The sequence below is a fragment of the Procambarus clarkii genome, chromosome 81 (assembly GCF_040958095.1).
Source record: "Procambarus clarkii isolate CNS0578487 chromosome 81, FALCON_Pclarkii_2.0, whole genome shotgun sequence".
Taxonomy (NCBI): Eukaryota; Metazoa; Arthropoda; class Malacostraca; order Decapoda; family Cambaridae; genus Procambarus; species Procambarus clarkii.
The window spans coordinates 1,439,516-1,452,095 of NC_091230.1; the positions used below are offsets into that span (position 1 = coordinate 1,439,516).

A 12,580-nucleotide genomic window follows, 5' to 3' on the forward strand; every position below is an offset into this window, starting at 1 on the left:
ACCGAATAACATTTCTGGTGTTAGACTATTTAATCCGACTTACTCATTCGGTAGAACCTTTTAAACCCAAATAGTAATTCACTTTAAAGGTAAAATTATTTGGAGATTCTGCTTAACAGATTCCAAATTACCGAGCTATGAAAGTACTACGAGGCAAGTTTAACTGGTTCAGTGTTTGCCTATCCACACCCCCATGAGGTATGTGACAACACTGAATAAAGAAAGGGTCTTTGAGCATTCAGAGTGCACAAATTTAACATGGCATGACCAATATAGCCAGGTGTTAAAGATCATTCTAAGCAGTTCTGCATAATCCATATAGTATCAAGTAATATAATTGCGCAATGGTGCCTAGTGGATAATGTTTCCTATTAAAATGCATTGCACAACTGTTTGTATTAGAGATTTTAAAGCTGTGAGTGGTACACTTCTCTCTACACTTCTAAAATACTTAACCACGCCTCTCTCACACACACACACACACATTCGGAAGGCATGCTTTAACACTGAAATTCCTCATACACCGAATACATCCCCCAAAAATAACTTACACTGTAGAAGGTCCCTGTACCTAGTCCAGGTGGAGGGGACCCTCTACGGTGTTGTCGTTGTTGAGTTAGGGGCAACGACGATCGTGGGATCGGATGCGCCCCGGCGTACCCGTGAAGGGTGAAATCGCAAAGCCAGGAAAGGCGAAATGCTAAGCCAAAACGCGAAACGAGTGACGCCAAGCACTAGAAACTAATATGCCACACGGCAAAGCTACGCACAAAGGGAGAGGCAGAAGCACATAATAGAACAGGGCAAACAAACAGCCAGAAGGACACACAGCATGTCAGAGCAAACACACAAGAAATCAGAGCACATACTTGCCCGGGAACTTGGCCCGCGGGAACCTCACATTGAACGCCTCCCAGAGCACCCATTGCCAAGGGTCTCGTCCATCCACCGGGGACGCCATAACATCTGGAACCGGGGCAACAAACACCTGCAAACTGGGGACCCAGATGGTAGAACTCTTGAGGCGAGAAGTCGCCACTCGCCCCCACCGGAGGAATGGCAGGCGCCGCCGGGGAAGCTGCAGCAGCAGACGGGACGCGCACCACCTCATCAACATCACCGGAGACTGCCGCCAGAGGGAGCGGCGGGAAATCCTCGTCGCGGAACAAGTTGACAGGAGCTGCAGGGGCCGCAGAGCACCCGGCAGCCTGATGCCCCAACAGGCCACACCGGAAACCAGTACGAGGCTGCCGGGCATAATACACCCGGACGTAGTACCCCATAAGCCGGACAGAAGAAGGTATATCCGACCGCAGGCGCATCCCCAACGTGCAAATGTTTGTACGCCTCCCAGCATACCGCCCCGAGGAGAGCGTGTTCACCCGCACGCTGACAACAGTACCAAAACCCCCGAAGTAACGCCGGAGGAGGTCATCAGGGAACTCCAGGGGCGCACCATGGACACTGTCATAAGTCAGGGCACCACTGCTCGCCACAGAGCCGGCATCGTCAGGCAACGGCAACGTAAAAATAAAATGATAAACTGACCACCACAGTTGACGTTGACGGGTTAATTATTTAAAAAGAAATACATATATATACCACAGGAGTACACACATAATATGCAATATGGAGCATAATTTGAGCAAACTCAACATTACATTAACCTCAAGTAGAAGGGCACCCTTGGAGAAATAAATTGCAGAGTTAGCTTATAATTTTTGAGATTATAAGGTGAGCGTGAGTTATGATCATTAAGACTAACTGTTTTTGTTAGAAGGGGGGGGGGCGGACTTTCATGTTATTTATGTCTACCAATCACCAAGTTTTACTTCTATTTTGTACCAAGTTAATAATTAAATGTTTATACTGATACAAAAGTGTTATGAGGTGGTAGAAATTGCCTAAGCTACTCTATCCCCTCGAGATGTATTTTATTGGCTCAATAAACGTTCTTTAACATTGTTATCCAGTTCAGAGTAACTAAATGTCTACATTCTCGTCCCTTGATGGTAGCTTCACACTGGAGATCATATCTCCGTTCACTCCACACTAAGAGACGAAACTTTACAAGAGCTGCGAATTACGACCATCTTTCAAAATTCACGAAGACAGATTTTCTTAAGTCCCTCTTCAAGAGACTTAAGAAAAATCGTGCAGCGACTTTGAGTTACATTCGCCCCTCACGTTCCCTGTGCTACAAATGAGCAGAAATTTGTGTAGTGTTGAGGCAAGTTGGCATCTGCCTTGGCGGGTCAGCGATCTGGGACAAGATAACGAGCCCTGTTGGAAGTTCCCGCTGATAACGCAGATGTATAGTTACGTTAGTGAGAGATGGAGCGAGGGAGCTCGCTAGTATGGCCGGAGATTTCAGTGTGGATGTGAGCCTCCCTGAGAGAAACTAAGTGTATTCTTTGTTTTCCATCGGTGTTTTTTTCTTTCTGTATTTGAGCACCTGTGTGAATGAATGTACGTAAACAGATGGAAGTGTGTGTGCACTTGACTCAGCGTTCGTGCTTGACCCAGTGCGCGTGCTTGACCCATTTTCCTACTCATCCATCTACACTCATGAAGGTGTAGATACATATACCCATGATATACCCATCCATATTCCCATGAAGGTTCCACCTGTGTACGATAAATAAACCGTACAGTTATTATCTATTCTGTTTGTATATATGTCGTGCCTAATAGCGGGAGTTGCCTAGCAAGCAGAATTTTCCTGAAAGTTGAATTTTCATACATTTTTAAACATGAAATGATGTGGTTTAGAGTTTCATTATACATGAAAATTTTTGGGAGTGTAATCAATTCGAGCAGAGCCAAACTAACCTAAGCGACTTAACTCTCCTAATCTAACCTATCACGATAACGTCGGTAATTAAGGTACGTAATATACAAATAATTTGTATTTGGAATGAAAAATTAATTTAGAAAATTTTGGAAATAATTATTTGAACATTAAGAAAATCATTATGCCTGTTAAGTAAATTAGGCCTTGCTTACTAGGCCAAGTAGAGTGGTTATGGCTGTGTGCGAAATGTAGTACGGAACTTCTCTCTACTGCTTGCATGAATGAATAGGTTCAAGCATGCGCCCAGCATCAGGAACCTTCAGATATATCAGCATCTTGAGGTTATCTTGAGATGATTTCGAGGCTTACCGTCCCCGCGGCCCGGTCCTTGACCAGGCCTTCTTTTTGTTATACATCCCCAGCAAGCAGCCCCGTAGCAGCTGTAATTCCCAGGTACCTATTTACTGCTAGATGAACAGGTGAATCAGGGTGAAAGAAACTGTCCATTTGTTTCCGCCTCCACCGGGCGATCGAACCCATAACCTTAGGACTACGAATCCCGAGCAGTGTCCTCTCAGCCGTCAGGGAGCTCTGTTGCATACCTACAGGAGATGTCAGAATTTAGGCCCACGTCAAGAAAAACTGTTCGACAATAGCCATTAAAAAATAGCAAATAGGTTTCTAACGAGTTAAAGAGTGAATTTAAACGTAACTGTCTGGGACTAGAATGGTGGCAGTCACACTACAGTCAACACTAAGGAAAACAAAATAGGAGTGTGCCTTAATGCTAATAGTGAGTGCCTTGACATATATTGGCGAGCTGTCTTCGACCCCGACGCAGTTGGCGCCTGACAGCTGAGTGGACAGCGCTCGGGATTCGTAGTCCTGAGGTTCCGGGTTCGATCCCCGGTGGAGGCGGAAATAAATGGGCAGAGTTTCTTACACCCTGATGCCCCTATTCACCTAGCAGTAAATAGGTACCTGGGAGTTACAGCTGCTACGGGGCTGCTTCCTGGTGATGTGTAACAAAAAGGAGGCCTGGTCTAGGACCGAGCCGCGGGGACGCTAAGCCCCGGAAGCACCTCAAGATAACCTGATGGGCCGTCAACTGTGCTCTCGTCCACATTTCCAGCTGGAAGTAGGCTGACGAATAAGGAAGTAAGTAATTATCAAAAGAAGGCACCAAACCGGGAAGGCTATGTAGCACCATCAAATGCGCAAAATAATCAGAGGGCGCTAAATATCACCAAGGATGCCAATACGAGAACAAAAACGCATAAGGCGAACGATATCAAAAGTATCCGAGTCACCAAGAATTCTATCGAGGGACAAGTGACCGCGAGGGACGGTCGGAAAGCAAGACACGCTCGTCCTGGAAGTCAGGACATTCAAGAAGGTCATGCACGTCCGTAAGAGGGACAATGCAACTAGGACAATAAGGAGCAGGGCTGCGCTCCATCAAGTGACCATGGGTTAAGCGAGTATGGCCACTACGCAACCTCGCCAGAGCTGTTTCCCACCGCCGGTTACGGTGGAAGGAGGACGGCCACAAGGAAACAACATTTAAGAGTACGTAGCTTGTTACCAGAAACAGACAACCAAGAAGCCTGCCAACGGGGTAAGGACTAAGGAATGGATAACCGGGTAAAAGTCGGAATACGGAACGCCTTTACGAGAGATGGGACAAGAGCGGACAGCTTCCTTGGCGGCAGCATCCGCACGCTCATTTAAAGACACACCAATATGGCTGGGAACCCAACAAAACTCAACCGACTTAAATTTACTGTGAACAAGAAACAGCCAATGTTGGATCTCGACAACTACTGGATGAACCGGATTAAAGGACCCGAGAGCCATGAGGGCACTACGAGAGTCAACAACAACCACAAAGGAAGACTGACAACGAGAAAGCAGGAGACGAAGATCATAGAGAATCGCATAAAGTTCCGCTGTAAAGATGCTAGTCTCCGGAGGTAAGCGACACATATAAGTGCGATCAGGAAAAACAACAGAGTAGCCAACACCGTCCGCCGACTTAGACCCATCGGTGAAGACAGAAACGGAGCGGGAGTGAGAAGAAAAGTGCTCAAGGAAAAGGCGTTTTAGAACCGTGAGAGGGGTAAAAGCTTTAGTGATACGGGTCAAGGAAGTACAAAACCGCGGAAGAGGAACTCTCCACGGGGGCAAAGAAGGAACAACACGAGGAGAAACATTAGAAATACGAGCGGAAAGAGAATCCTGCAGGCGAGATAACCGGACAGAAAGAGGGAGCTGATGAAGAGGAACAGAAACCGCAGGAGGGGTAAAAGTTAAAGCACGACAGAGGCGAGAGGAAGGATGTTGTAAGGACCGCGCAAGATAGCGAAGACAGTAGCGATCACGGCGGTCCTGGAGAGACAGGAAGCCAGCGTCAACATACAGGCTAAGGATGGGAGTCGAACGAAAGGCACCAGAACTGAGGCGCAACCCAGTATGGTGCAAAGCATCAAGACGGCGAAGAGTAGGAGAAGCAGACGAGTAAGCAGGGCAACCATAATCAAGCTTAGACAGGACGAGAGAGGAATGTAAAGCAAGGAGAGTGCGCCTATCCGCTCCCCAAGAAGTATGGGACAAGACCCGAAGGAGGGTAAGGGCCTTAGAGCACTCAACACGAAGGTAAGAGATATGGGGAGACCAAGACAAACGAGTGTCAAGGAATAACCCCAAAAGCTTTGCGGATTCTTTGTATTCAAGGGGATGATCATAAAGTGACAAAGAGGGACGAAGAACAACCCGTTTCCGAGTAAAAGTCATGGCACAAGTCTTAGAAGTAGAGAACTTGAAGCCATGATCCGTGGCCCAAGACGACACGGCATCAATTGCAAGTTGAAGCCGGCGCTGAAGGAGAGGCGAATCATCACCCTGACAGCAAAGGGTAAGATCATCGACATAGAGAGCGGAGAAGACACCAGAAGGAAGAGAGGAAAGAAGACCATTGAGGGCAACCAGAAAAAGAGTAGTGCTCAGAACACTACCCTGGGGCACACCTTCATATTGCTGAAAAGAGGCAGAGAGCGCGGTACCAAGGCGCACCCGAAAGGAACGACGAGAGAGGAAGCTGCGGAGAAAGAGAGGGAGACGACCACGAAGGCCAAAAGAATGAAGTTGAGATAGAATATGATATCGCCAAGTGGTGTTGTAAGCCTTTTCCAGGTCAAAAAGGACGGCAACAACGGAGGTCTTCGCAACAAAAGCAGTACGAATATAGACCTCCAAGTTCACCAGGACATCTGTCGTGCTGCGGCACTGGCGGAAACCAAATTAAGAAAGGGGAGAGGAGGCTGATGGTGTTCCAGGAACCACATCAGACGAACGTTAACCATACGTTCAAAGAGTTTGCAGACACAACTTGTGAGAGCAATAGGGCAAAAGTCCTTAGGGGAAGTACCCAGAGACCCCGGTTTGCGAATAGGGAGGACAACGGCATCGAGCCAGTCCTCAGGGACTGACGACGACTCCCAGATCCGATTATACAGACTCAGTAAATACTGAGACGTGCACGGAGGGAGATGGCGAAGCATCTCATAAGGAATACCATCGGAGCCCGCCGCCGTAGAACCGCAGAGGGCCAGGGCAGAACGAAGTTCAGAGAGAGAGAAGGGATCATTATAGGGAAGTTGAAGACGAGTGCAGAAATCTAAAGGACGAGACTCAAGAACAGGCTTACGAAGAAGAGAAGATTGGGGAAGATGAAGACCAGAGCTAACAGAAGAAAAGTGGGAACCCAGTTCGGAAGCGACCTGCAACGGGTCCGCGACAAGAGTATCATGGAGGTGAAGGACCGGTGAAACATCGGGAACGAATTTACCCGCTATCTTGCGGATACGCTTCCAGATCTGGGCCAGAGGAGTTTCGGACGTAATTGTTGAGACATAAGATGCCCAACATTCACGTTTAGCCGTACGGATGGCCCTACGGGCCACCGCACTCGCTTTCCGAAAGAAAAGAAAAGAATCGGTCGTCTGCCTACGGCGGTGCCTCTTCCAGGCTGCACGCTTACAGCGGACAGCCCGAGCACAGTTCGCATTCCACCAGGGAACGCACTTCCGTGGACCCCGGGAGGAAGAGCGAGGGATAGAGCGGAGGGCAGCGTTGAAGACAGTGTCATGAAAAAGGAGGAGAGCGCGAGAGAGAGGCAGAAGGGAGAGGTCAGAGAGAGCAGCACTGAGGGTAAATAGGGTCCAGTCCGCCTTAGCAAACTGCCACCTAGGGAAAGAGAGGGAAGGGCGAAAAGAGAAAAAGGAAACAAGGATGGGGAAATGATCACTTCCGTGGAGGTCATCAAGAACCTGCCACGTGAAATCTAAGTAAAGAGAAGAAGAGCAGAGAGAAAGATCAAGACAAGAAAGGGTGCGAGTCCGAGAGTCCAAATGAGTGGGATCACCAGAATTCAGAAGAGACAGGGAAGAAGAGAGGAGAAACGGCTCAAGAAGGCGACCCCGGGTATTCGTCAGAACGTCACCCCAAAGAGAATGACGACAATTGAAGTCACCCAGCAGGAGCACAGGCTCCGGCAAGGAGTCTAGGAGGTGTTTCAAATCAGGAAGAGAAAGCGGGACACTCGGGGGGAGATAAATGGAACAAACAGTGTACCATTTCCCCACAAAGATACGAGCAGCAGAACAATGGAGAGGTGGTGGAAAAAGTAAAGGAACAAAGGGAACATCAGCACGAATCAAGAGAGCAGAAGAAATAGAAGCCCCAGCAATGGCTGGGGGGGGGAGAGAAAGGAATAGCCACGAAAACGACCAGGACGAGCACCAAGCATTGGCTCCTGGAGACAGACACAAAGGGCGAAAACCGCGAAATCAGAAGTTGGAGTTCGAGGAAATTGGCGTAATAACCTCGAACGTTCCATTGAAGAACAGACATCGACGAGAAGGGAAAGGACAACAACAGAGAACAAGGAAGAAACCAAGGCGAAAGAGCAACAGAGCACGTTAAAGAATATTAGGGTCAGCAAAGTCAGGGTTAGGGGGCACGGGTAAACTGAGCAAAGACGGAGGGAAGGAAACGGGAGAACAGATCAGAGGTGGGCGGGCGGGGTCCGGAGGAGGAGGAGGAGGAGGAGACAACGGAGAGGAGCAGTCAAGGACAGCAGCAGGAAGAGGGGGAGTAGAAAGAGGGGAGCATACCTCAGCAAGAGCAGCAACTGAGAGGGAAGCAGGGGCCAAAGAAACCTCCATAGCAGGAACAGGGGCGCAACCACCGAAATGGGAGGGGAAGGAGCAACAGAGCCAGAAGTAGGAGCCGAGGAAGAAAGCGAAACCTTCTTACCCGCCGGGGAAGAGGAAGGAGAGGAGCCAGGTTTACGCTTCTGACTTAAAGAGACCGGTGTCCCAGCAACCACGTACTGGGCAACGGATTCTAGCGTCTCAACAGGAGAAGCTGAACGAGAGCACACATGACGGCCGTTTGGAGAGCGATGGACATCCGCCCGCACCGACAGGCGGCGGGGAGAGTCAAGAGACGGAGGGGAAGGATGGGAAGGAGGAACGGAGGGAGACGAGGAAGAAGACACAGGAGACACGACAGACCGGGTAGAAGGAAGGGGAACCCCAGACATAGGACCAGGAGGAGGATCCTTCGGGACAGAACCCAAAGGAACAGAGGAGGGGGCAGTGGGTGCATCAGGGTCCAAGGCCCGGAAACGGTTGTGAGTCTGAGGAAGGCGGGAAGGACGAGGAGAGGAAGAGCGCAACACGCGAGCATAAGAGATATTAGCATAAGGCGGGAGCCGGCGAACCTGGCGTCTCGCCTCAGGAAAAGATAAACGCTCCCGGTGCTTCAGGTTGAGGACGGCCGCCTCAAGCTTGTAATGGACACACGCACGGGAGAAGGTAGGATGGGCCTCACCGCAGTTGAGGCAGCGAGCTTGGGGAGAAGTGCACTCCGACTTAGAGTGACCTTCGCCACCACACAAAGGACAGAGAGAAACAGTCCCGGAGCAGCGGAGGACACCATGCCCAAACCTCCAGCACTTGTTGCAGAGCCGAGGAGAAGGAATGTACTCCTGGACAGAGCACCTGGCACCAGCAAGAATGACAGAGGGTGGAAGGGTCCCTACCATCAAAGGTAATCTTCACAACCCGGAGGGGTTGACGGCGACTACCACGAGGGGGACGAGTAAACGTGTCCACCTGGAGAATAGAATGGCCCTGGGCAGCGAGGATATGTCGAATATCGTCGTGGCAGTCGCGCAGGTCCCGAACACCGGTCGCAACATGGGGCGGGAGCAGAATAGTGCCAACACTGGCATTCAACTGAGCGTTCTTCGAGACCCGAACAGGGGTCTCGCCAAGGCAGGATAAGGCAGCCAAGCGGGAAGCAGCATCCTGAGAAGGAGCAGCAACGACACATGTACCGAGACGAGTGGGGTTGGAGGTAACAGAGGCATCCACGGAATCAACGAGATGTCGATGGAGGGAGAAATCGTCAGGAGGCGCAGAATCAAGAGGGAGGAGATCAAAATATTTGGCCCACGAAGCGGGACCAAACAAGGCTTGATAGGTAGCAGAACTGGAAGGAATCGAGCGAGAGCGGCGGTGAGAACCCCCAGAGAGAGAGGGGTTAAAAGGCGCAGTAGTAACAACTAGAGAAGGAGCCGCGCCAGGGGACGAGGTAGTCACCACTGGGGGCTTGGGGCTCGACCCAACCACAGAGGAGGGAGGGGAGCCAGGGGAAGGAGTCAGAGAGGCCAAAGGAGGAGCAAGGTCGGGCCCAATGCAGCGGAGGCTACAGAGCCCGGTCTTCCAACACGGACCGACTCGGGGGCTTGGTCGCCCACCCCACGAGCCTGAGAAGGTAAACCAGAAGCAGCCGAAACAGGGTTATCATCTTGACGAAAGAAGAATTCATTCACGAATGTGCCCCCACACCCACCATGGAGCCACAATTAGAGGCAGGACACCCAACAAGAAGCTATCGCCGATCATGCCGGGGCCTCCTAGGGTGCGTCGTGAGTATACGCCCCACAAACGCCACCTTAAGAAACTGACAGTCCGTCGAGATCGGGTTCAGTGACGAAAGGGGATTGACAATAAAAGGTTCCCCTCGCTCTCGACGTCGGGTACTACAGTTCTACGGGTGCAAGAGTATGCCTCCTCAAGCACCCGGGCGTCAAAATAGAAGAAGTCCAAGGGAAGAACCAGAACGAGCAAAAGGTCGGCAGGAAACGGCAAGCAGATAGGAGAAGAGGGGGGAGAAAAACGAAACAGAAGGAAAAGGAAAAGGTGTCCAGCAGAATTGGAGAGGACGGCAGCAGGAGCACAAGGCTAGAAAAGGATAGAGGACTGTCCCAAGGAGCATCACACTCTGGCAGCCGCCCACTAAGCCCCCACAAGGGCAACAACGAGCTGAGCGGGGAGGGAGTCCACACTAAAAGATTTGGTTGTGGAGGAGATTCCCGCCCGAAGGTCGGCCATCTTGGCGCGCAGATTGAACACCCCTGGCTGGACTTACTTTCCACACCTCGCCTGGAGCTCATCTTTGAATTCAGATGGCTTTTTTGGGCCAGTGTGTGCTCACTGCAGCTACCCAGGGGCTCACAGCACCGGGGGAGGCCGGAGCCTCACTAATGGACGCCTCCCCGAGCGGGGGCGCCATGTACGTTGACAGCAAGTCGCAGAGAGGAAAACGTCTGCTGGAAAATGAGTCGGCTGATGCTGTGCCAAAGCGAGATGCTAAGAGAATGTCTTTGCCTTCAGAAGACCTTTCTCTTGTGGTACCTCATTCCTCGTTTGTGGTTGTCCTAATCCAGTCAGAATCAGCTCAGTGCGTGGTTGCAAATCCTCGTACCTTAGGTGCAGCAATTGAGGCTTCAGTATTGTGGTCACATTGCCTGCCTGAGACCGCGTGTACCATGGGTAGGGGTGCAGCACTGAAGCTACACATCAAAAAGGAGGCTCTATCACACATCCGTGTATCCGACATTATTAAGTTTGGGGACTGGCCTGTCAGGTGCCGACAGGTATTGTCGCAGGAGCAGTCTCGGGCCCGGTATGGGAAGATTGGCCCAATGACCAGAGTGTTGATGTGGATAACATCCAGACCGCTCTGCATGTGTTAGGGGGTGCATCAGCGGGATTATTGGAAGTTACCAGGATTCACGGAGCAGCAAACCCGACATCCATGGTCCGTGTAAAGTTCGATGGGCCCCTCCCTGATCGGGTGGCACTACACAGGACCTCGTATCAGGTCCAGCCCTACAACTTCCCTGTGTTACGCTTGTTATCTATTGGGGCACAGTCGCCTCGCCTGCCGTAATGAAGCACACTGTGCAAACTGCGGCAAAACAGGCTATACAGACAGATATAACGGTGGGTGCAACTTCAGGGGAAGGTCAAGCTTCCCATGACCTTGGAGTCATTGGAGATGGGTTTGTGGATTACCTGACCTAGCAGTTTATGCCTTTGGGGAGATCTCCCCCATCCCCCCCCCCTGGCGTATGCATTAATGATATATAATGCATATGCCAGCCAGTCCAAGCCTAATCTTAAGGTAATTCTCCTATCCTCAATTTATTCTTTACCTACTCTTCACAGCAAGTCTTTGTCACCCACATTGTTATATTATCATAGCAATATGGAAGTTGTAGTGAAGGACCTGGTGACTCTAGTGGGAGCCCTGAGGACAGAGTTGGACTCTCTGCGGGAGGAGGTGCGTCAGCTTAAAAAACAACGAGAAGTAACGAAGGAGGAGACCAGCAGTAAAGGGACCTCGTCTTGGAGAGTTGCGAAAGACAGGGGCCTTAAGAAGACTTTGATAAAGCCGCCTTCAAACGCCATAGCAACTTCAAATTCATTTGACGTTTTGGAGGACGAGTGCTGTGGAGAGACTGTGGATCGCGCAAAAGGGAAAGCAACGAAGAGAAAGGAAGCGCAGGCCCCTCAGAAAGTAAAGGAAGTACCTAAGCAAACATTAGTTGTGGGAGATTCCCAGATAAGGTATTTGGATAGAACGTTTTGTGCTAGAGATAGGGGGAACAGGTTAAGGGTTTGCTATCCCGGAGCTGGCATTGGTGATATTATAAACAACATGAATGATATTATGGCTGGTAATGGGAACAATCCCATTATTTGCATTAGCGTGGGAGGAAATGATGTTGGTCGAGTCAGGAGTGAGGAACTGATTCAGAGGTATAAAACAGCCATAGAGTTAGTTAGGAGCAAGGGAGGAATCCCGATCATATGTGGCATTCTTCCAAGAAAGGGAGTGGGAAATGAATGGATATCGAGGGCACTTGGTGTCAATTGCCGGCTGGAAAGATATTGCAAATCAAATGCAATATCTTTCATAGACAACTGGGAACACTTCTATGGAAGAAATGAAATGTATGCTCGTGATGGGGTGCATCTATCGAGAGCTGGGGTTGTTGCTGTTGCGAACTCGCTAGAAGAAGTGGTTAGAGGTGTTTGTTTGGGTTTAAACTGTTAGTAGATAGTGGTATGGGAATTGATTTGGAGGAAGGAGGTAATAAAAGTATGTGTTTGTGGGAGAAAGGAATTGGCAAAACGATCAGGGAAAGAGAAGGTCCGCAAAATAACAATTCACTTAGGGTATATTACACTAACAGTAGAAGTCTAAGAAATAAAATTAACGAATTAAATGCTCTTGTCTGCACAGAAAAAATAGATATTATTGCACTTACCGAAACGTGGATGAATGTAGAAAATAGAGAACTATTAGCTGAATATCAAATATATGGATTTAAACTATTTCACACAGATAGATATATTAGACGAGGAG

The 12,580-nt window shown here is 49.8% G+C and overlaps 1 protein-coding gene across 1 annotated transcript in view; it reads left to right on the forward strand.

Moving 5' to 3' along the window:
- The first annotated feature begins 10,331 nt into the window (after window positions 1-10,331).
- The window catches only part of LOC138358014 (uncharacterized), a 271,908-nt gene continuing 269,659 nt past the window's right edge, over window positions 10,332-12,580 (forward strand). Inside the window, exons 1-2 of the mRNA XM_069315479.1 lie at window positions 10,332-10,698; window positions 11,081-11,210. Coding sequence (XP_069171580.1) covers window positions 10,332-10,698; window positions 11,081-11,210 — 497 coding nt within the window. The remainder of the gene's footprint in view (window positions 10,699-11,080; window positions 11,211-12,580) is intronic.